We start from the raw sequence: 24,665 nt of genomic DNA, 5'->3' as shown, positions 1-24,665 counted from the left end.
ATGTACACTTGGGGGCACATTTACTAATCCACGAACGTCCGAAAAGCGTCCGAAAAGTGTCCGAATGCGTTTTTTTCTTAATGATCGGTACTTTGCGACTTTTTCGCAAATTGTCGCGACTTTTTCGAGCTCTCAATACGAAAGTTGCGACAATTCGTGAAAGTCGTAATGGCAATGAAAAAGTCGCGACAATTCTCCAAAGGCATAATGGCAATGAAAAAGTCGCGACAATTCTCCAAAGGCATAATGGCAATGAAAAAGTTGCGACAATTCACGAAATTTGTTATGGCTATGAAAAAGTCGCGACAATTCGCGCAAGTCGTACCGGTTACGAAAAAGTCGCGACAATTTACGGGAAAGTCGTAACGGCGACGAAAAAATCGCAAAAAATACGAAAAAGTCGCAAAATGTTCGTTTTCCAATCCGAATTTTTCTCATTCGGATTTGGATTTGTGGATTAGTAAATCAGCCCCTTGGTCTCGGTCTCGTTGCAGGAGTGAGGCATTATGGGAACTTTCTTTACACAGTTTAGCGTTTTTTCTTCCTGTGTGGCTTCTGATCATCTGAACAGGAGAAATATGGGGAGACTTAAGGGCACTATTGAGACAACTGAAGGTATGCCTGCAGCTTTTGATTAACTCTTTATTAGCCTTTCCTTCTCCTTTAAGTCACATACAACCTGATCTCTGGTGTCAACCCAAGCTACAGCTATACTTAGGGGCTGATTTACTAACCCACGAATCCGACCCGAATTGGAAAAGTTCCAACTTGAAAACGAACATTTTGCGACTTTTTCGTATGTTTTGCGATTTTTTCGGATTCTGTACGAATTTTTCGTTACCAATACGATTTTTGCGTAAAAACGCGAGTTTTTCGTATCCATTACGAAAGTTGCGTAAAAAGTTGCGCATTTTTCGTAGCGTTAAAACTTACGCGAAAAATGCGCAACTTTTCGCGTAAGTTTTAACGCTACGCAAAATACGCAACTTTCGTAATGGATAGGAAAACTCGCGTTTTTACGCAAAAATCGTATTGGTAACGAAAAATTCGTAAAGAATCCGAAAAAATCGCAAAACATACGAAAAAATCGCAAAGTACCGATCATTACGAAAAAAACGCAATCGGACTCCATTCGACCCGTTCGTGGGTAAGTAAATCAGCCCCTAAGTATCCAGTCTCTGTTAGGAGCTGCTTTAATAATTTTGTCTGTATAATTTCACTCATATTGCTTGCAAAACCTTGTGCTTGATGTACTGCTATCTGCGAAGTATGAAGCATATTATATATATATATAGATATATAAATGTATAAATCATATTTATAGACCAACAAATAATTATGAAGTGTAGTGTTCCCTAGCACACATCTAATGACAACAGGAGATGGTTCCCTGAGGATTGTTTCAAGATTTATAAGAGACATACAAACTACAAACAGACATAGAACCTGATGCAGTTTTCTCTAATGTTATTATCTCCACAAACAAAGTAGACTTATTTCATTGTAAAATCCACTGGGACAAAGACCTTAAATTTCTTCATATTTTCACATAAAAAACATTTTTAGTCTACATTTACTGCATTTTCATGAGTAACACACCACTGTTGTTGGCTAAAGTTCATGCCGACTATAAAGCCTGTCACACTTAAAAACCAGTAGGGATTGGAAAGAGTTTATTAGCAGGTTTAAATCTCAATTTTATTTCTTTGTATATTGGTCATAAAAGAAGTTATGCACTTGGTTTATGGTGCTCTCTAGATGTCAAAATGACTGATGACTTCAGATGATCTCATAAAGTTGTTTTTGGAAAAAAACGTGGACACACTTTGTCTACAGATTCATCAAGACATGCATTATCTTTGTGCCAAGTGTAACTTAGTGGCATTGATATGTTTCAGCTATTGTGTAACTATATGAGTGTTTTAACTACTGTACAAGTATACAACTAATTTCCTTTCTCAACAATACTGCAGGTTAATGAACTACTCATTTTGTCTCTAACTAACCAGTAGGGTATGTCGGTTTAAACCAGATAACTTGCAATATTGTATCTTGTTACTTATAATCCTACACAGCCACTTCCTGTACATTTATTATTATGTGTGTGGTGGAAGTTGATTCACTGGTGGAGAGGTTTTTGAATGAACATTTGATTAACCATCAACTTTAACAATTAATGTTTATTAAATGAAAAAAAAAATCTTCTCCAAATTAAGTTTCCAAAGTAATTGTAGGGTGAGGAGTCATTGATTTCATTGTATGATTTCATTTTCTGATGGCACATCTGCTTATCTGCCATATGAGGGATGATGAATAAACCTCCCCCCTGCAGATTCAATGAACAATTAGTGACCTTTAATCCAAGTGCCATCATCCTGTCTGGAAGCCAAACAGCACAGCAAACACAACAGTGACACAATAAAACATCCATTTACTTTGCGTGGGGTGTCCATTTCCTTTGAAAGTGTATAGTTACTCCCAAAAGCTGAGTACTGCCAAGCTGATTTATTCTGGAATTTCTTTTTATATAAGCAAGTCACAGCAGAGACCTAAAAACATGGCATTTAAGCACCCAAAGTCAGCACTAAAGACTTGCATAGAATTTGCCTGCAAACTATTGTGGCAGCACTAGGCAGGCAATAGAAACACAGTAGTCCTTTTTTCCAGGCAAACGTCACCAAACAAGCACTGGCACAAATGATTTCAGGTGATTTCAAGTCTGTTGGAGGGAGTGGATTTGGGAACTTCACTCAGTATTTTAGGGTTTCTTAAAAGTGTGGCACTTGAACTTCCTAAAAATACCCTTGTGCCATTGTTATAAAAGTCAGAACCTTGAAATATGAAATGGGGCATATTCACTAAAACTGCCTGGGAGAGAGGTCACAGTGGTCATCTTAGTATTTCTCTACCTTGCTCTTTGTTTACAAACTCTAATTTTGAAATCCAAATTTCTCTTTCATAAAATAGGTGTTGTGATTTTATCTGGTCTATATAATGTCTAAAAACTCCTAATGTAAATTATTCTATGTGGTGTTTTAACATAGTAGTAAGTTAGGTTGAAAAAAGACATACGTCCATCAAGTTCAACCAAAATGCCTATATATAACCTGCCGGAGCTTTCTGAATAACGGGTTTCCGGATAAGGGATCCCATACCTGTACTGCATTCTTTTGTTTTTTGCCATTATTAATTGTTAAACCTTCTAGTTTCACTTGGAAATAAATTGGTTAAACACTTTACTGTAATTTGATCTGTGGCCTGATAATTGCATAAATCTGGAAACACTGTCTATAACTGTTACCAAAGTGTTTAAAGTGTGGCAGCCTATGTGTGTTATGTTTTGATATACAATTGAAATGGTAATGTTACAAGATATCTGGCTATTGAACTGTATTTCATAACCTACGTATTTCTGCTGGGTCTCCTAGGTTATAAATTAACATATTCCACTCCTATTAATTCCATTGTTGTGCTTGTAATTTAGCACTCTGTAAGTCTAGGAAACAATCTGTATATGTTTTATGCTTTAGTACAGTAAAAGAGACCAATTTAGATCCTGGTAACGTAGCAAGTGTCTGTTAAATTCATACATTTTCCTCCCGTTTATAGTTTCTATTTATTTCATGGGTGGAGCAACCTCCTTGAAGCTTTAAGTTAATAATCACTTTGCTAAAAGCAGTAGATATTGCTGAAGACCTATTTGTGAGGAAGTGCAGGTTATTCCCACTAATAATATACTTGGCTATTTCAGGGAGAGATCAGCCTCTGGGGTGTTTGGTGAGGGGAAGCAGGACACCCAGAGGGAAATCCAAGCTAAAGCAGGTTACAAGTCTAAGGCCTTCAAAGTAGCCAATAGGCCCCGGCAGGACAAAGTAACCTAGCTTTTATGGAGTGCATGTTGAGAGCTGAACTTCCTGTGCTTAGAGCTTTCTACACCAGCCAATTCTTTCTATGGATATGGTGAAGAGGTATGCAGGCAAGGGCAAGATGAAATGAGTAATAGCCCTTATCTCCTGATATATCACTCCTAAAGGCCAACTGAGACAGAAGACAACCTGAAGCTGATACAGTAAATTGACATTGGTTTAGTCAGCATTAAATATCACCCCAAGTATAACCACCTTGAGTGTGCCTACTATTTGAATGCCTCCAGATTTTGTGAACCCCTATGCAGGATGCCCACCTTTAATACAAAACACTTTTTATAGAGGTGTCTTTGTATATATAATAAATATTCATAATATGTTGGCAAAGATGCTAAATAGAAATGGTATAGTTTATTAAACTATATATATTTCCATATACATATTGATGTGGTCATGAAAGATTTACAGTTGTGAGAGTGTTTTGGTAAAGTTATGGTGATCTTGGTTATGGCTCTTTTCCTTTTACCTTTTTGATGCAGCTCTTTTCTATACATGCCATTAACTGAAGAATAAAACATTATATTGCTGTACAATATAGCTGCTATAATGGGGGCATGGTGTTACAATGGACAAGGTTAGTTTATGCTCAGTTATAATAAGCAGTAATAAAAATATATGTAAAAATATGAAATCTTGTTTCAAAAGCCCTTGGTTCAGTGGCACCAATACCGGTTGACATTTTGAAATAGATTGTGTGGCGTAGGTGGCATGGAGTAGCAAAGTACTTGAACTTGAAAAAAAGCCATACATCTATTGAGATCAAAGCACAAGATATTACAGAAAAAGTGAGAAATTGTTTATTAATCACAGAACTGCGCAGCTTAAATGTTTTTAGAATTGTTCATTAGTATTATTGTGTTAAGGTCAATACTTTATGTAAACACAGCTGAATACTGAAATCTTGCTAACACATCACAATATAAATAAGGACAAAAGATAAAAGATGTTATAAAGGTAATAAAGCACCAAACTTTGATCAGAGCATACCAGAAATAAGTTATTAGTTATCTAAATAGTATGCAAATGAACAACAAACAGTAATGGCTTATGTACCACAGATTCCTATATTTTCATTGTTTTAAATAAAATTAAGAATTGCAAATGGCTGTTGTCATAGAGTTTATGGGGAGACACACCCTTACTGAATCTCATAATTGATTAGAGAAAGGAAAGAATGATCCAGAGAGGTGTCAGTGCTGTGGTACCTGGTACTCAGATGTATATGTGTCCCTTTTGTTCTGAGAGTGGTGTGATTATTATGTTTTCTGTTGAGCCAATGCACATTTAAGTGCATATTCACTCGGCCCTTGCTGCTGGGACAGAGCCACTGTGCATTTTGCGCTGGTGCAGAGCACAATGCTGGTAGATGTGAGGCTCCTTAGCATCATGCAACCGCCAGCATGCCCAAGAATGTGAGCTGAAAGATGCACAAGTTAAGGAGTTGTTAGGGAGTGGGAAGGGTGATTGCCTACATGGCCTCCAGCCTAGCCCTCATGAGTACTACACTCATAAACATAGAGCTGTATTCATCTGGAAAGTGCAGGTATTTGTGCTCCACAACAAAGAGCAAGGGTCTGTAGCAAAGTAGGGTGTAAAGTATAAATTATACCCTGCCTGCTGGAGCCAGTGTAGGGACTGTAACAGTGACTTGGCCAAGGAGGTGCAGTTGGTGAGCTGTATGAGCCTGACTGTGCCAGGAATTACAGATTGGATTGTGCAGTGCTGAGGTATAGACCAATCAATAGAAAACTGCAGTTGTCAGTAGTTTACAAGAATCCATAGGTGAAAATGTCAAGAGTTAGCTATTGATTGAGAAATGGAGAGTCAAATATAGCTCCAAAGGCACAGGGCCTAGGAAGAGGAGGTGATTATGGAGTCTGTAACATAACAGAGTTTTCTGGCATATTAAAGGACAGGGTGAACCATTTCTGCCATACAAATTTAATGTAAGTTAGTACTAGGACATCTGAGTAGATGCCATCAGAAACTCCTAACTGCCATCACCCCCCCCCCCCCCAACATATAAGTACTTTAACATAAAATAAAAAATTGCACATTTTAGGCTGTTCCTTTGACCAATCCTGACCATGCCCATTTACAACTTGGCATGCCCCCAGATTCACCTGAACAACACTGTATTTTGATAAGCCTTACCCTTTTTGGGCCATGAATTGCAACTACTCCACTTAATTCAAGACCATTTGGGGGTGTCAGGCAATCTGCACCGATCGCGCTAAGCCGCCCGTTCTACGCATGCGCGATTACGCGCACGCACCTGTGCGTATCTGCGCGCGCGCGTTGACGCGGTCACGTCGGCGTGCGCACGCTTCGGCGCATTTTGGCGTGAAAACAAGCACATGCGCTTTGCGTTTAAAAGGACGCCGCGGCCTTCAGTCCAGTGCGAGGTGATCGTTCTCCTGAGTGACACTAAGCGGTTCCTGTTGATATTCTGGTTTTGATCTGTTCTTCTGTTCTTCTGTTCTTCTGTTCCTGACTTCGGCTCCCTTCTGACTTCTGAATGAGTTCCTGGTTCCCGACTTTTGACTTGTCCTCGACCATTCTTATCGCTGCCTGTCCTGACCTTGGCCTGCCTACTGACTTCGTTTGATCGCTGCCTGTCCTGACCTTGGCCTGCCTACTGACTTCGTTTGATCGCTGCCTGTCCTGACCTTGGCCTGCCTGGTGACTACATTTCTGTCTGCTCCTTGTTACCTGTTTGCCATCTCAGCGGTGACCTGTGCCTTCATTATCTGCACCTCTGCTACTCTGCATCTGAACTCACCCTGTTTGCATCTTCAGGCCCTGAGCACTCAGTGGGAGGCGTAGGGGAGTGCTATCGTCCAGTTCCGGTTTGACAAGCATCTGGTGGAGGTAAGCCTGACAGGGGGTATACAAGCTTTCAATGAAACACTACTGTATATTAGTGCTTAGAAACCCAGTTGTACAGCCCCTACCAACCTGATTGAGGAGGTGGGCTGTGGGTGGTTCAGATGGTTGCTCCTTCTGGTGCTCCAGGTAAGCATTTAGCAATAATCTGCACTGTACAATCCCAGCAAACTGAATGCAGCAGTCAAACTCAGTCTGCCCAGTACTGCTCTATGGTCAGCACTAGAGACTTGCAGTTTGAAAGTCCTCCAACAAAAATTAAGCCTGCTACCGATTGCTAATCTGTTAGCAGGATTATTGAAGGTATAGGGAAACCCTGCAGGGACTATTTTGGAATATGCCATTTTGCCTATATTCAGGCATATAATTCTGAATATTTTTTTTTCATTTTTTTCACCCTTCATCTCATACATTGTGCTTATTATTAGTTAAATGGACTGTGTGCACACCAGCTGGCAAAATCTATGTGACTGTTACATGAACATAACTGTGAGTATGTAGTATAACAGAGCTTCCACTTGGTGGTTTTGGAGGTTCATAACTTAGTTCCCACAGGCAGCCATTTACCAAATATGATTTAATACATGTCTAATTAAATATAAAGGCAGAAAGATTATTTGTATCAGAAATCTAATGTTTATTGTGTGTTTTGACAATGCTCTCCAAGGTTATCTCACACATACAGATTAAATTTTTGTCATTCTAATGAGTGATTATCTCTGGACCTAGGTTAATAATTCATGATTAGTATGAATACTATTTAAGCCTTTGGTGGAAGGAAATTACATTTTTCATTCTCTTTGGTATTCCGGCCCCTGAGTGTCAGTGTTGTAAAATGTATGATTTATTGCACTAATTTAGTTTAATAATAAATAGATTAGATGTTATAAAAACAAATTCACTATAAACTCTGTTTCTTCTGAAACACACAGAACATTCTCTCTCCTCTCACGGACACTACTAGGATGGGCTATTGCTACACTTGATATTGTGATCTCTTCAGTTTTATCGGCAGCTACAATCAGCCCGTGTATGGGGACCTTAAGAAATGAACACGCTGAAATGCTGGGGTTGGGTGACACTGGTCACCCTGGGCTGCGGTGCCATAATCCTCCTATAGCTTAGAGAACAAATTGAACTCTATTTCTTGTCAGCATGTTAGCCACTGTCCCATGCTCCCACACTTTGCAATGTGTTTGAGGGTTCTGGATAGGGTGTCCTTTCAATCACTTAAACCCATCTTTTCATTAAAGTCTATAATCTAAAGCCCTCAGCAACCCAAACACCTTCCTATTCACTCTTAAATTTTGCTGTGCAGAAACCAAATTATTGCTGGGTAAATTGCATTCATTTCACACCCAGAGATGAACTTTTGTTTCCTAAAAAATAGGAAACCTTTCAAATGTTTCTGATTCCTGACCTTAGAAATTGAGCATGTGATTTTTTGAGAGCCAAAAATTCTTAACTACAAACTGGGAAGTGTATCTTTTGTCATTCACACAGATTGTTCTCATTCTTTGGAAGAATCCAAAATAGCCCCCATTGGGTAACATATGGCTATAGAGAAGATAGAATGTTTATGTGGAACAAGCAATAAAATTCAATCGTACACACCTACAAGCATGGCCAAGCCTATACAGACATAGTTTATTTTAACAGTTTATTATAAGTGATATGGTAGAAAGATAATCTGACACATTTATCGCTGCTATTATCATAGATGTACAAGAAAGAGATAGTTCCCAGGGCAATCAACAACATGTATCCTGTTTCTCTCTCTCTATTTAACCATAAATCACTACACAAATAATAGATATCAGATAAGCAATGCTGTGTATATATACATACATACATACATATATAGATATATATACATGAGCCAATAGCAGATGTTAAACTGTCTTCCTTTGAACAGCTGATAGGCATCATTTCAGCACATAAAGGGAAAAGATATGGCACAAATGTGGAGAATACTAATTAACTAGAAAAAGTGTGTACACCCTAATTTGTCTTCCTTGAAAGGAATTTATGAAAATGTTGAAGTATGCAGTCTGAGAAACTGAACTGTACAGTAAGTCTATACGTTGTTAAAGCAGCATTGTATCCATTCTTATGATCCCTACTGCACTTCTGGGACATTATTTGCATTCTCTGGCATTTCCAAGCTCTATCACTACAGTCACAAAAAACATTTTTTGTATAGTATATTTTTTTTTAACCCAAGTGTACTGTGAAGATTATTGTACATTGCTTACATTTATGACAAGAAGTACCCTGAGTACATGGCAAAAGTGCAACGGGAACAAATCCATGAGATGAGTGTTCTGGCTTCAATTGAGTTCTCTGACCTTCAGTGTATTCGGCCCCTGTGCTTGACTGAAGTCAGCTGTAAATAAATGGCTGCAGAAGAAAAAACATAAAATAAATGTATTTACTTAATTATTGGTATGTAGGCAGCCATCTCAGTGCATTGCGCCTGATTCTGAGCTTTCAGAAGGTTCAGCTTCCTGCTGATCAACTGCTGTGGGGAAAGAAAGGGGGGAGATATCACTCCAACATGCAGCGCAGCAGTAAAGTGTCACTGGCTCAGTATGGACAAAGTGCATTTACATTAATGCTGAGGAATCATTCTATGGGTGAGAGTAAGAATGCAGCATGTAGGGAGCTGCTTGCAAGTATGGGACCAAAATGTTCATGTCAGAGGTGTTAAGGTCATTTCTACTTATGTTAGAGTTCTGCAATTGTTAGGAAACTACTTTTAAATCCAAATGCTGCTTCTTCTAGAGTCTTGCTAGAGGTGTGGGACACATAATAAGCAGCATATCATCGTAAAAGGAAAAAGCATGCATCACTACTTGGTTTAGGCAACCACCACATGTCAATTTTAGAGTCACTCTAATGCTGTATCCTCTACAAAAAATGCAGTCCAATACAAAGTCAAATTTTAACCTTAATTTGGATAATAACATTTGAGAAAAATTACAAATTGAAGCTGAGATTTATCAAACCCATTTCCTATCCAGAGACATTTTGTTATAGAATGAGCTGGGTGAGCCAATACCCCCCTCTTGTGGCAATAAACATGAAGTAATTTGGTATGGAATTCAACGCTTGTGTCTTCACTCCAGTGTTGACATTTTTAACTTGTAGCAACCAAACACAATCACAATACATAGTCCCAGCCTTTGCTGTGCTCCCCCCATCTAAAGCTACTGCTTTATTTTGGAGAAGGATTTTGATGGGAATGAAGATACATATGCCAATCATACTTTTAGGGCAAAGCTACTTGTCTCTCTCTTTGTGCTCGATATCAACCATTTGGGCAGGACTGACCTAGCTAAATTGTTTTCTAAAGGTGACCAGCAATAAACACAATATGGATGCCCTAAGCCTTGCATCAGGTGATGGAGATATTCAGTGAAATTAACGGCAACATAAAATACTTCAACAATATCTATAGAACCAGGTACACCAGAAAGCATTAGCTAAAGCAGTGCATGTACTACCTCCAGGGAAATGAGTCAACCATTTGAGAGTTCAACTGGCTTCTACAGAAAAAGCCTACGTGCAGACACCTGCTCGTCATACACGCACAGATATTATTGTATGAAGCAAAGTTTTGTATATTCCGCGCATGTTTGGTGGATTGATGAGGCAACAGATATTCTAAAAGCCTTGGATATCTGTTGTCTTGTTGATTAGGCGGGATAAAAGATTTTAACTGGGTGCCGTTGAAGGCGCACAAAGCAAAAGCTGCGTTTAGAACTGAATCATCAGATGGGGTAGAACTCATATGGTTTTACCTCCATATCTGACGATTCAGCCCTGAATCTTAGGAATGATCTTTCCTAAGATTGTAATTGTAACAAGTTTGGCCACCTTTAGGCAAATGGCTCACGGGTCATTTTCTCCACTGGTGTAAATACACCAGAAAAGCCAATCCGCTGCCTTCCATCCGCTCTGTGTGCCGTGACAGACACGGGATTTGCCTGACAGCTCACAGGCAGAGGGGATTTCAGCACAGTAATGCAAAAGCATTACTTTGTGCACAACTACAGACTGATAGAGGGGCGGATTATCTGGTGTATCTATTCCAATGAAGAAAACAACCGGTGTGCCATTTTATTTCATTCAGACATTAGAGAGGCTCCCATTCATTTGTTACGAAAGAGAGAAGAGAAAAACTTCACACAGTCTACAAGAATAACATCTGCATCCACAGCTTTTAATCATTTGGAATAATAGTTACAGATAAACAGGGTCACTCCATGTACAATTACCAATACTTTGTTTTTTTTTACATATCATATTTCAATAACATCAACACTATTTTATTTACAGAGCATGTATGTACATAAAAATCTTTCTAAAGTCAGTGCATTGTCAATATATTTTATACAAGAATTTACAAAGTGAACAGTTAACTGTTAATTTAATAAACGTCCTGCTAATTTATCAGGTCATATAATTTAAAAAAATAATAATTACAACCAAATATAAGAGACATATAGAATTAAAAAATATAAATGTACTACCAACTTAAATAAAATGATTCACTTGATAATGGCCATTTTTCCAATAGAGTTTGTTCATAAGGAATTGAAGCACGGTAAGAAATATCTAGATTTCTGTCCCACTTTTTTTTTTTTTAATTTCATTTTAGAAAATTCAGAGGGAAAAATATTAAAGACACTAGCAAGTTAGTTTTGTCAAAATCCCTGATACCATTTAATATTGATCAGTGATAACACTGTAAAACATGTACTGGGGAAACAAAACCTGTAATGAGTGAGAAACAGGTACTCTTTCTATTGTTACTGCTTAACCTGCAAATAAACCTTTAGAAAAATGACAATTCTAATTCTCCTTGGCAGGTCATTATAAGTTGAAAGCATTATACTCATATATTAGTTTAGCTAGGGAGCCAGTTGGTTAAGGCTAGATGGGGGTGCATCACTCTACTTTGCTCTCCATCAAACTCTAACTATAAAATAAGAAAATTGTGTAAATTGACAGTTCACTTTTAAATTAACTTTGTGTGGCTAGGACCAAAACCACTGGGCCGGGCTGCCCAACGCACAATATTTGGCAGGTTGGCCTTGGTCACAACACTCCCGACATTGGTATGCTCCCATTTCTATTTATACACACACTTGTGTCGCCCCACTCCTTCACCAATAGACAGATTAAGTTCATGTATAAAAACAGAAACAGCTTGGCAAGTCTGGTAGGTTTTGAGTCTGCTAGACAGTGATATTCTGGGAAAATGTGCAAATGGTCTTCATTTTGATGACATTTTTTAAATGATTTACCAGTTTCCAGTTTAGAATTCCAGTAGCTTGTTATTAGGGTCCATATTACCCAAGCAAACAGGCAGTGGTTTGAATGAGAGAATGGGCGAGGGCCCATTGAAAGATAAATCAAAAAAGTAACAATAACAAAACAATTACATCCTACCAGAGCCACAGATTTCTGGCTGCTGGGGGTCAGTGACCCCCAGGAAGGCAAGTAATTAAAATGTTATAAAATAAATTAATAATAAAGACACATTGAAAAGATATTAAGAACAGACCATTCTATACCTTATTAAAAGTTAACTTAAAGGTGAACTATCTCTTTTAAAAATGAAATATTGTGTGGTGTTGGTACATTAGATAGAAAACAAACCATGTATGGCCTTAAGTACTCTAAAATAAAATATATACTGCTTTTGTCTAAAGAATGACATTTTAAATCATGAGTAGTAGTCATATAATTCAGGGACAAGATAATGTAACTTAGTACAAGATGAGTACTCTGGCACAGGACTGTGGTATACTTTAAAGACAAATATTTTGGGTACAGAAATATTAGGTATGCTATTTGTAAACAGAACAAGTACTTTATAATGGAGATTAGTAGTATAACAGAAGATTGTTCAGTACAGTGCAAAATATGGGAAGACCACAAATCTGCAGTCGGTGCTTTCCATGGTTGGCTGCTGGAAACTGTAGTCAATAGCAGCTGGAGAGCCTCGGGTTGCAGATCCCAGGGTCACAATGTTACTGGAGAGGTAAAGGAGAGTCACTTGGAGTTTGTAACAACTCTGTGCAAACACAGGGGCATTAAAAAAAACACAAAGAAACACATCATGAGCGTTAGCCATTTCCGCTTTGTCACAAATATTTCCCATTAGCAGATGTGGCAGAATGAATGCTACAGAGGAACACGGCAGGTAGGTAGATGCCACATAGATTACCTACTGGTTTGCGTTACGAAGAGTAACTACATGTATGGCAATTGTGCTTAAATTCCAGCACAGAGAAGCAAGTCGAGCATATGCAGAGTGAATTTTAGAATTCAAATATTGTGCTTATTGCTCCAAAAAATTAAAAAAAAGGTATTGCAATACAATACAAAAAAGAATGCACTGGTATTTTTGGTTGTCATGGGTTAGACTGACCTGGCTATATATAATAAGGTACATTATCAGTGCAAACAAGATAAAAAAAAAAAAAAAAAAAAAAAAAAAAAGGCTATATTAGGTTGCATCAAGAGGGCCATAAATAGGAAAGCATTTTTCACAATATGCTGACCTTACTTTTGGTTAATAGAAGGACAAGTCCAAGCAGGACTGGCAAAGCTATACAGAGACAAGAGTGGCAAATCTCAACAATGCACAGCAAAGTAAATACATCGGTAAGACTAATGTCACACGAGACATCAGTGACGCTAATGGCACATGTGTCTCGGCTTCTCCATGCCTGTGTTTTCTCTGCAGTTGGAAAGAAGGGTCAATAATGGTGAGAAGCAAAACAATGTATTTTGCCACCGAGATCCACTCCATGCATCTGCACACAGGCAGCAGGGTGGAATGGAGCACATCAGCTTCTCCCTATCTGCAAAGAAAACACAGGCGGAGAGATGCCAAAGCTGTGCCTCTTGTGACACTGGCCTAAAGGTGGCTAGACACAATGTTAGACAAACTCAGCGCCAAATGGTTGTCTATAGTTACACGTTGAGGCAGATTTTTGACCCAGAGATATAGGATAGTAGAGTAGGTTACTAACAGACACTTAACTCCTTTTGGGTAGTTTCAATTTAGATATGCAAGCCGGTTTGGTACAGGTACGGGATCTAGTATCTGGAAACCTGTTTTCAAGAAAGTGCAAACATTTAAACAAGCTATTCTTCATACTTTACAGATTCACTTTTAACCTGTATTATTTAGATAGTAATCTTGTCAATTCATATTGACATAACAATCCTGGGATTTTTCAGATCATATACATTTTAGTAGCATGCAGAACGGTGCTGAAAATGATGGAAAACCTCAGGTGCCAAGCATTCCGGGTAACATATCCTATACCTGTATTTCCAAAGTAGCTGCAAAAAACAATACAATACAAATTTGTTTAAAGAAGGGTTTCTAGCAATGCAATAATAATCTCTCAATAAACTCATTAAGTAGAAACGTTTCTCATGTTGGCCTACCATACACCAGAATAAAACCCATATTTGTTAAGTACAGGAGAGCCTGGAAATAGATACAGTTATACTTTCATAACCTGTTAAAGTAATTAAAATCTACTTTGATCATATATGAATAACACAGCATTCCTGAGGAAACATAACTGGCCATTTGAAAGAAGAACTATAACCTCTAAACAGACTTGTAAAATTGTATGGTGCAGTGTGGCCTTAATCCTCACTTACAGACTTCATTTCAGAACATACAGTACCACATCAACCTCCTTTGTGTTGGGATTTGGTCATAGCACCCATGTCAGGAACCTTCCTGGGCCTTAAGAGCTCAGTGCAAGAGAAGTGGTCTAATCCCTTCTAACACGGTATTCAGACTCAAGTCATTAGGAATCGACACTGAGTAACTTGGCCTCCGCTGAATGGTAAAGTGCCTATGAAGGCCATGACAAAGGATAAGAAGACCTAGCAGCATGCCGTGTATGGAGTGAGAAGTTTCCAAGTGGAGGTCTATATTATATCAAATACATGAAGTAGCATACAGTATGAAACTGCGCTTCTGTAAGTGGGCACTGCCAGCATACGGAGTAATATACCAATGTCCTATTATGGCAGCTAAAAAAGAAAACCGGGCACAAACTAATAACTATTTCAATTCCAAATCTGATGTGGGATATTCGCTTTTAGTTTTCAACTGACTTAAACATCATTGTGCTCATGTTCTATTCCAAATTGATGGGGAGTGTTCAGTTTTCCCTTTTAACCGGCTTGCGGTGTGCTCTATGTAAGCATATTCATATACTGATTTCCATTAGGTAAAATAAATAAAATCTCTTAAAATGTCAGAGAAAATGAGATGCAAGGTCACTGAAGACCAATAGAATAAATACATTACTACATATTTCCCCCCCTTGATGGTATAATATTAAGAAGCAATATTCTTGCTGTGGATTAACATTTAATAGAGTATTTAATCCAATCACTGATAGGAATCTATACCATATGCCAATGACATGGCACAGTTCCAGGTAGCAGTGAAGGTCATGGCGATTGGTAGCATTCGAGCATCGCTTTTGTAAAGGCTAAAAAGCTCATAGCGGTTCAGATGCTCCAATAACATTCATTATGCAGTTTCACAATAAAATCCTTCTTCCCTTCACTATTTTTCAATTTGTGCTTAGGCATTAAAATAAATTAAACAAAACGGAACTAGAATAGGAAACTAATCTTTTTTTAAATTGTTTTAATTGTCCCTCTGTTTGTTTATGCGAATCAGGTAAATTGTAACAAATGGGCTTATTTCCTGCCTCTTTAGCAGTTTATTTATATTATGCACTTATTACATTCAATACCATGTATGCCATTTTTAAAGTGCATAAAGCCAATGAATAACATGCAGGAATTGTGAAGGAAACATATCTGAAGCTATTCAGTGCTCCAGTTATACTACCAACAGTGAGTTGGTATTAAGGTCTAGTCTTGGCACAGTGAAAAATTAAAAAAAAAAAAAAAGTTAAGAAAAAGCAAGACTGGTAATAATGTGCCAATATGACAGACTGCTGGAAAGAGGCAGCAATAATAGAAGAAACTGTAGTATTAAAATAAATTAAAAACAAAATCTATTTGACAGAAAGCGAATCCCAGGAAAAAAAAGCAGAGGAACATTTAAAATAATTTAGCATTCCATCAAACATGTTTGTATTATTGACACGGTCAACATGCAGTGCTATTGTTACAGTCAATTAATGACCGATAAACTCTTCAGTTATCTTTAATTCCAATAGTTCTTCCTCTTTGTATCCTACTGCTGTACTGGAAGAGCAGTCACTTCATTGCAGCACGCAATATTTTTTATAGTCGGATTCAAAATCTTCATCCATGCTGCTAGTGTCTGCCATCTTTTTCCCATCTATCTTTGGCAGAAATTGTGCATAGTCCACCCCTTGCTGTTCGTAGAAAAGGATGTACGCAGAGTCTGTGTCAATTTCATCAGGGTGCAATTCCTGCAAAATAAGAAAATAGCGCTGAATAGAAATGAAGAGTGGAATGAGAAGACAGCTACACTTTGCTGTGGGCAGGAAATTTCAATTGATTTGGGTGGAAAAAGGTTTTAGTGGCCTTTATTCCCCTTTACTTAACAACCACATCTATGTTTTCCATCACAGATTAAAACCCACACACTGACACACTGCAATCCTTGTATATTATACTTGCAGCTTCTCCCAAGTGATATATAAGTATAGCTGCAGATGCTCATAATAATCAGTGTTTTGACACTTTGTCAAAGTCTAATGAGGTCTCAGACACAACAATTCTTCAATGGTGATTCACAAATATTATAAAAGATGAAAATACTTTCTTTGGAAGGTTAAAATTAGCTTTCCAGTGTAATTTCTTACTGAAATGCTTCTGTGGGAAATCTTCAAGCAGGAATTCAATAGCATTACCTTATTTACCACATGCCTAAAATGTCAGGAATTGCTAACTGTAGAGCAAGAACACATACGAGATGCCATGGATGCTACATTTAATGTAAAGATAAAATACCATAGTTCTACTCCTCACACAGCCTCAAAATAAACATCTTCTATAATTTTACCATAACAATATCTCCATGTAACATATCTCCTTCTTTGCCCTGTACAATGTATATTCTGCTTAAGTATTCTAAATAATATTACTAAAAAACACTACACTAAATAAACTACACTAGGCTTAATGGGAATTTCTTAGCAAAACTACCAATAGGTCAGGACTTTTTACAATAAAGCAGCAAGAACTCCTTCAAATAATATCAATAAATGAATATGCCATAGCGGTACTTCAGTCTTTGCTCCAAATGCCCACGGGTCTACACAAATCTGCACAGCATTATTCCTACATGTGGGTAACAAACAGGGCGGGTGCAGTAGCTACTGAATCCACAATGCCCTTACTAATCCTCCGTGCTCTGCATCAGCATAGTAGTGCATTTGCCTTAACCCGATAATCAGGTAGTCGCTATCTCCGCTTATTATTAATACTTACTTTAACCTTTTATTTTCCATAATAAAAAGAGGTATACATTGTAATAAACAGAAAAGTGATCATATAGCAGCTATGTCTTATGGCAAAATATATGTCCCTGTCCCATTTGACCCAAACAAGTAGCATATGTTGACCTGGAATATGCCAAAATGCAAATAAAGGTCTCAACAAAAAGTAATGTGGGTCCAGAAATGTGTATAAAAGGAAGGGGGGGGGGGGGGGGCGAGATTATTACAGTTGCCCTTTCATATTAAAGAACAATCAATACAGGATAAATTAATGTGCAATTTACGGAAAAAAGTAGCAAAATAATGCTGCTAAATCGGCTAAAACGAGTGAGGACACATTTCTTACCTTGCAGCTGCTGTCATTGTAGCAGTACCATTTCGCATTTGGATTTTTGGCATAAGTGACATAATGACCTCCACCCAATATTCCTGAATGGCACTAAAACAAGAACATATAACAGCATTGGATTGGCATAGCCACAGATGCAAAAACATCAAGCGCATATTTATTCTTCTTACTGTTTTCCAAACAGAAATCCGACCGCTACCTTTGAATGGTGCAGTTTAGCCCCCTTAAAGATCTGTTACTAGAAGATCACATTTGTGATGTGATGTTATAACTGATATATATTAAAAAAAAATTATCAATTTTGTCTAGTTATTAAGTGCTTGGACTATTGTACTGCACCTTCTCAAATCAATAAACAATTTGGGGCAAGTTTGCCATTTTTGGTTTAACTATTAAAATTGTTTCACTCCTTAAAAGCTATTGATACATAAGCTAATTTTATAAACAATTCCATTACAGGCAAAATGGTTGTAATAACTGACACCTCAACACAAATAACATTTGATGAATAAGAAGAAAAAAAAACACAACAACAAAAAGATAGAAAAGTGTGAAAAATGACAGATTAGATTTTCTATACTTAGAGGTTTCTGAGATACTTGCATTTTTGGTCTGCTAATACCAGGCTTTTGGATCACTTATCCATCAACCCTAGTGGAGTGATTTATCAATGGTAGAGTTTTTTTTTTTTTTTCTCAATTCAAGTTTTTCTGTGCTAAAAAACGCAAATTTGAGTTATGGTTTGAAAGACGAAAAATACCTGAAAATTCGAATGTAAAAATTCGCCATGTAAGAGCTTGCGAGTTTCTATAGAAGTCAATAGGAGTTGTCATAGGCAAGTCAAGCCATTTTCCAAAACTCACGTTTTTCGAGCTGGTAAACTCGAAAAATTTGAGATATTCAAGTCTATTCATACCAGTTTTTCCTTATTAATAAATAATTGAACATTCAATATATTAGGTTATTCGATTTAGAAAAACAAACTCAAATCCACAAACTTGAAAATTGAAAAATAAGCCCATAGAATAGGGTCTCTGACCCTTTCCCCCTTAAAAGGAGTTGAGCCTAGTATTAGTCTAAAACTGCTAATATTTCAGAAACTACTAAAAACAGAAAAAATGACAAACTGCAAAAGTATTCAGAGGATGTTGTGCAGCAGCCCCCTTACCGAAATTGCATAAAGGTTGTAAATAGGTTGACAGCCAATGTCATCTCTTTGGTCATCAGTGCTGTCCTCTTCTTCCCCTGTGTGGTTTTCCAGCTGCCCATTGCTGCATGAGTTTTGTTCATAATTAAGCCCATTGGTCAAGACCACCTCTGTATCCTGAACAGTGGCAACCTCCCCTTGACTTCCACAAAGCCCCTTATTGGAATCTACAGTATCTGGACCTTCTCTCATTTCATTATCAGTGCCATTTTCTTTGTTTTGATCCAGATTTTCTTTGCTACTTGAAAGTTTTTTGACTCCGATCTGAGGCAAACGAAGACGACCTTTACCCCTTCCTAGAGTTCTGGGGCTATGGTTTGGGCTATTATTTTTGCTTGTGCAGTTGATATTCCCTTTTCTTCCTTGAGAGGGGGAAGCTGCAATGAAATGAAACTACTTGTTAGTGTAGAAGAACACCAGTTATCTCAGGATCAACTGTTTGGCTATGCATTTTATAAAACTATTAAGATAAAGTTTCGTTTTTATTTTGTTGCGAAACAATCTAAAATTGGCTTAATCTAGGGAAGGAATAGATAATAAAAATGAAAATGGAAAATCTGTTAATTAATTAATTAACAGATAGATCATACCTTGCACAAGAACGACCAATGAATCACTTAAATTTAGCTTTCATCCACTGTTCTTGATGCCAGCGTGTATGCCACTTGCAACTGACACCAACATTAACAGTGTAATATGTTACTGATCTTTACTTATTCAGGAGCAGATTGTTTCATCTGAACAGCAAAAATCTGTGCTGTCCAACTGTTTCCCATACTCTGAGTCAATAATTCCTTATACAACGTATTTGGTATCAGATTATAATACATTAAAGATGCCATCCAAATAAAAATGTAATCAGTCTGGGGTCATAAAAATTTCTTAATGGGCAACATCTGTCCTATGGGCCTTCAGCTTGGCAGCACGGCTCTATACCAATCTGTTATTGAAGGACCAGTATAAGTAGTTACTGTGACTGCTTCAAATAACTCAGTTGTATACAGTAGAATGGTATACAACAAATTAGCAATACTAATAGTAGTAAACCCAGTAATACATCACAAGTAAGCCTCAAAGGGGAGTTATGTCTGTTTAAAAGAAAATAAAAAAAAGCTGCTGGATATTTTATTTTCACAGCTTTATGAATTGTTATACATAGGGATAGTATTCATTAAAAGAGATTTTACATCATACTAAAAGTTAATGTAGAGATGAACAAAGTGATATTCTGAGACAGTTTACAATTGGTCTTCATTTTTTACGGTTTTCCAGTTATTTAGTTCTTCATTCAGCAGCTCTCCAGTATTGGTATTTCAGTTGTGTGGTCACTAAATGCTTATTTTCCCTAGCAACCAGGCAGTAGTTTGAATAAAAGACTGAAATAAGTAGAAAAGGGGGACTGTTAGTGACCCCCATTTGAAAGATATAAAGAGTAGGAAAATAACTCAAACATTATATAAGAAATAATAAATGAAGACCAATTGCAGCATTGATATAGAACATTCTATAACATACCAAGAGTTAACGTAAACCACCCCTTTAAGCAATTAATCCAAGATGGCTAACCAAATCAACTACATCTGTGCATGTGTAACTATTTGCATGCTACAATACCTCGAGGGAACAAATTAAATTCTAACCTTTGATATTATTCCCCGTTGAGGGGTTGAGGGCAGGCTGATTTCGGCAAGCTGCATCTGTATCTCCGGGAAGGACAGAGTTTGCAAGCTCCTTCTTCCCTTCCACCTGGGTTAGACGTGTGTCTGACTGATCTTCATTTTGAAGCACCATTTGCTTTTTCTGGTACTGTATTGGTCCTTTAGGAACCAAAAAGGCACTCGGATCAAAGTTCTCTCGAGGAAATTTTACTATTTTCTGAGACTTTATCCAGCGCCCATTTACAAACTGGAATCTTTTCAAGTGGATTATCTAAAATTTAAAAAGAAAAAAAAAATATTACAAGTTGCTACTAGATGAATATCTACTTTGTAAAATTCATAGATTGATTTAAAAATGCCCTGAAACAGCAGATCAAAAAGGCAAAAACATAAATACAAGGAAGAGGAAATGCTTCTTGGTGTTCGCCATGAGCACCGGCCCAGGAGGTTCATAAATGAAGATTCAGATAAGTGAAAACATACGTCAGGGGGTGCCTAACTTTTGGCACCCCCCAGTGATTGTGACTTTCCTGCTCTTTTAAGAAAAATCATTTTCACACAGACACTTTTTTGGGGGGGATTAAATTTGCCTCTGCAGTTTTGTTCCTGCATTTTACCATTTCCGGAATACCTCACAGGTTGGAATACTTTAACACATTATAGTGGTTTTTCCACAAAGCAGAAACCTATACATATGTTTGTATATCTATCTATAAATAGAGGACAGATTGATGCAGATATGCAAAAAAAAAATGTTGATTGCCATAGTTGTCTATTTTGGCTGTTTTACTTTACTTGCTATATACATTCTAGATAGCATAACTAAAGCGCCCCTTTGAACTGGAGCTGCTATTTCTACTTACTTTGGTTTGGACATTTTAAATAAAGGTATTGTATCCATATCAATTTCAATTATGTTTTATATTGCTACAGCACATACTTCACTTTTCAAGTGATAACAAAAAGGACAGCACCACTTAATTTGTAGAACAATCCATTTTATCTGGGATAAGGTAATACATTCTGTCTGGTCTAACCCTTTCAAGTTGAGCAGAGCTACACTGTTCTCTCTTCCTGTCAAGACTGCAAAAAAATTCTATTCTAAGATAGAGGAAAAAAATAAAATGTCAGCCACTGGTCCTCTGGAAAATAATGTTGTAGCTCAACAGGGCCACAGCTGAATGTCTGCCAGGATAAGGTTGCAAAAGTTCTATAATGACCCTGCTAATATCTTCTTATTACTTAATGAATAATTTATACTATAATGGATGCCAAAATAAAGGCCCCCAAAATTGTTGTGCTTCTGCATCTCATCGTGTCTGTATTGAAAGTGCACAAATACATACGCAGGTGTCCATAGGGAATAAGTGCTACTTAGAAATTAAGATCTGAAATGAGCAGGATGTTGACACACTACATGAAAAGACAGGACTAAACAGGATTCTTGGGGGCACAAATATGAATTTAACAGTCCTGCATCATGACAGGAATATTAATTCTACAAACCTGTAACTGTGATATTTGTATTTGATTTGCAAAAATATACCAGGGGGCCTATCAAATAATCTTATTGATCCAAATGAGTTTTGGTATTTCTCATTTTATCAATAAATCTGATTGATTCCTATAAATTCCAGCAAGTTCAAATTGAACTTTTGAAAATCAGCCCAAAATAATTTTAACTATTTTGGAAATTTGCCCAGTACTGATAAATGGTCTGCTTTCTCTTAAAAGAGAAGGTAAAAACTAAGTAAGCTTTATCAGAAAGGTCTATGTAATACAGCCATAGGCACTCACAAAAATGCTGCACTAAGTCCTCTGTCAAAAGATTTGTTGTCTCTGTTTTCCTCTGCCAGAGACACGCAGCTCTCTCCTCTCTCCCTTAAGAAAGCTAAGAACTCAATCCCCACCCCCCTTAGGAATGTGGATCTGAGCCAATCAGCAGGAAGCTTCCTCATAGTCTTATAAACTGAGCATGTACACGGGTCTTGGTTTGAGGCTTCTGATCATCTGAACAGGAGAAATATTGGGAGACTTAAGGGCACTATTGAGAGAACTGAAGGTATGCCTGCAGCTTGAAATTAACTCTTTATTAGCCTTTCCTTCTCCTTTACACTGCAGTTTCTACAGATTTTCCTATAGAAACTGCTGGTACAATTCAGAATTATAGTTCCAACAATAATGGCAAGCTGCCCTGGTCCAGAGGCAGCAAAGCAGGCCCAATCAATGGTAATGCCACCACCATTTTCACAAAAAGGATAAGCTTCTTATGCTGGAATGCCATTTGCCAAAACAAAAAAGCCTCATTTGTCAATAGAACATTCTAAAAATAGCTTTTGACGTATGTAGACAGACAGCAATATTCTTTAGGATAGTAATGGCTTACAGCAACCCTGGTTTTAATGACCAGTGTTCTCCTAATGGTGGGCTCATAAACACTGACATTAACCAATGCAAGAGGAGGACTTTAGTTTTTTAGGCTACTGCCACACCAGGCTGACTCTCGTTCTGGGGATAGGCAGGGAAAAAAACTCTTACACTTGCATCAGCCTACCATAGTCACTGCAGCCATATATCCAAACTTGCAGAAAGCCTGTTAGTTCTCATTAGTGCTCATTAGATAATGGAACATTCCATTCCTAACCATGGTTTCTCCACTTGACAACAAATTCTCAAACAAATTTACCAAGATCGGTGGAAGTCTCCAAAGGTCAAGTTTTTTGGTGGCTAAACAGTGGGTTTTACATTTGGAACAATAATACATTTCATCTTCTCCAAGTTCCTCCTCACTAGTGAAAGCTCTGAGACAGCTATCGAGGTTTATAGGCTCAGCTTGTGCTCGACGACTCTGTTCAACACTCTCATGCTCTTCAACAATCTGTACCAAAGCAAGCAGGTAGAATTCAGTGTAATGATTGATTATATATATATATATATATATATATATATATATATATATATATATATATATATATATATATATATATATATAAACTGCTTACCCGTTCTACAAATACTAAAACTGCTTACCCGTTCTACAAATACTAAAACTGCTTACCCGTTCTACAAATACTAAAACTGCTTACCCGTTCTTGCGATGTCTGGTAGCGAAGATGAAGTGCAGTGGGGTCCCAATCCACAGCAATGTATGCATTGCCGATATAAGCCCGATCCTCAGAACATTCAATTTTACACCCTCTACAGAACCTAAATGAATATCATTTTAAAAAATGAAGCATCTGAAAACTGCTGAATGCTTAAGCTACATCATAAATAGCAATATAGTTCAACAGCTACACATCCAAATATCTGCAAAATGTGGTGCTTGACTATTTCCTTTGGGCGTTTGGCAATGTCCCATAGCATGCAACTGCTTACCCCATTTATTAAAGTGTACCTATATACTATACACAGGCAGAAGATGCCTTTGGTAGAACAAAATACATTTACCAGAAATTTGAAAATCAAGAGAAATTCTGAATAACAGCTTCAGTACCATGGACCTATTCAGAAGTATATAATAAAATTCTAATAATAAATACATATAAATAAAATAAGTCTTGAGAACTTAATATTTACCTGTACCAAGGGCAAGAAGCACATGAATTACCATCTTTCTGAACCACTCGCAGAGTGAAAGGATACTGATACCCCATGCTATCATCACTAAATATGGGGGGAAAAAAATATATTTTCAGGTCAAAAGATACCCAGTTTGAAAAGCATTAGATGCTTTCATACAAAAGGCAATACCAACATATAGACACAAGATGGACATTGATCCAGCCAGGTCTAATATAAACAGCTTTTAGGTGACAATTAAAATTGCATATATTTTATGTAGTGTAAACCCATATATTTAGGACCTTAGCAGTAGTCCATGCATACAAATGATGGTTTTCTCCTATCTATACATTTAAAATACAGGTTTGTTGCTCAAAGCAATGGCAACAGTACATATGTTTTGCATTTTCTTTTAAAAAAAACCCACAGTGTTTTAATGAGGAGTTAAATGTGCTGTGTTTACTGGCAGACAAGGCCTTGGCTGGAACTATTTACCTCTCAGGTAGATTTGTAGCTGCTGACTGTTGTGATTTGGTCCTTAATGCTATGCCCCAATCTTACCACACATACACACCTAAA

The 24,665-nt window shown here is 37.4% G+C and overlaps 1 protein-coding gene across 2 annotated transcripts in view; it reads right to left on the bottom strand.

Annotated features, from left to right (window-relative positions):
- Positions 1-11,016: 11,016 nt before the first annotated feature.
- Positions 11,017-24,665, bottom strand: part of usp32 (ubiquitin specific peptidase 32) — a 111,802-nt gene continuing 98,153 nt past the window's right edge. For both annotated transcript variants that reach the window (XM_012957447.3, XM_002933823.5), the window contains exons 28-34: positions 24,102-24,188; positions 23,609-23,729; positions 23,209-23,400; positions 20,505-20,793; positions 18,826-19,241; positions 17,655-17,747; positions 11,017-16,276 (exon numbers count right to left, since the gene is read on the bottom strand). In XM_012957447.3, coding sequence (XP_012812901.1) covers positions 16,103-16,276; positions 17,655-17,747; positions 18,826-19,241; positions 20,505-20,793; positions 23,209-23,400; positions 23,609-23,729; positions 24,102-24,188 — 1,372 coding nt within the window. In that variant the 3' untranslated portion in view covers positions 11,017-16,102. The remainder of the gene's footprint in view (positions 16,277-17,654; positions 17,748-18,825; positions 19,242-20,504; positions 20,794-23,208; positions 23,401-23,608; positions 23,730-24,101; positions 24,189-24,665) is intronic.

This window comes from Xenopus tropicalis, chromosome 2 (assembly GCF_000004195.4).
Source record: "Xenopus tropicalis strain Nigerian chromosome 2, UCB_Xtro_10.0, whole genome shotgun sequence".
Taxonomy (NCBI): domain Eukaryota; kingdom Metazoa; phylum Chordata; class Amphibia; order Anura; family Pipidae; genus Xenopus; species Xenopus tropicalis.
Note: the sequence above shows the minus strand (reverse complement) of the source record. Positions and strands in the feature narration are given on the sequence as shown.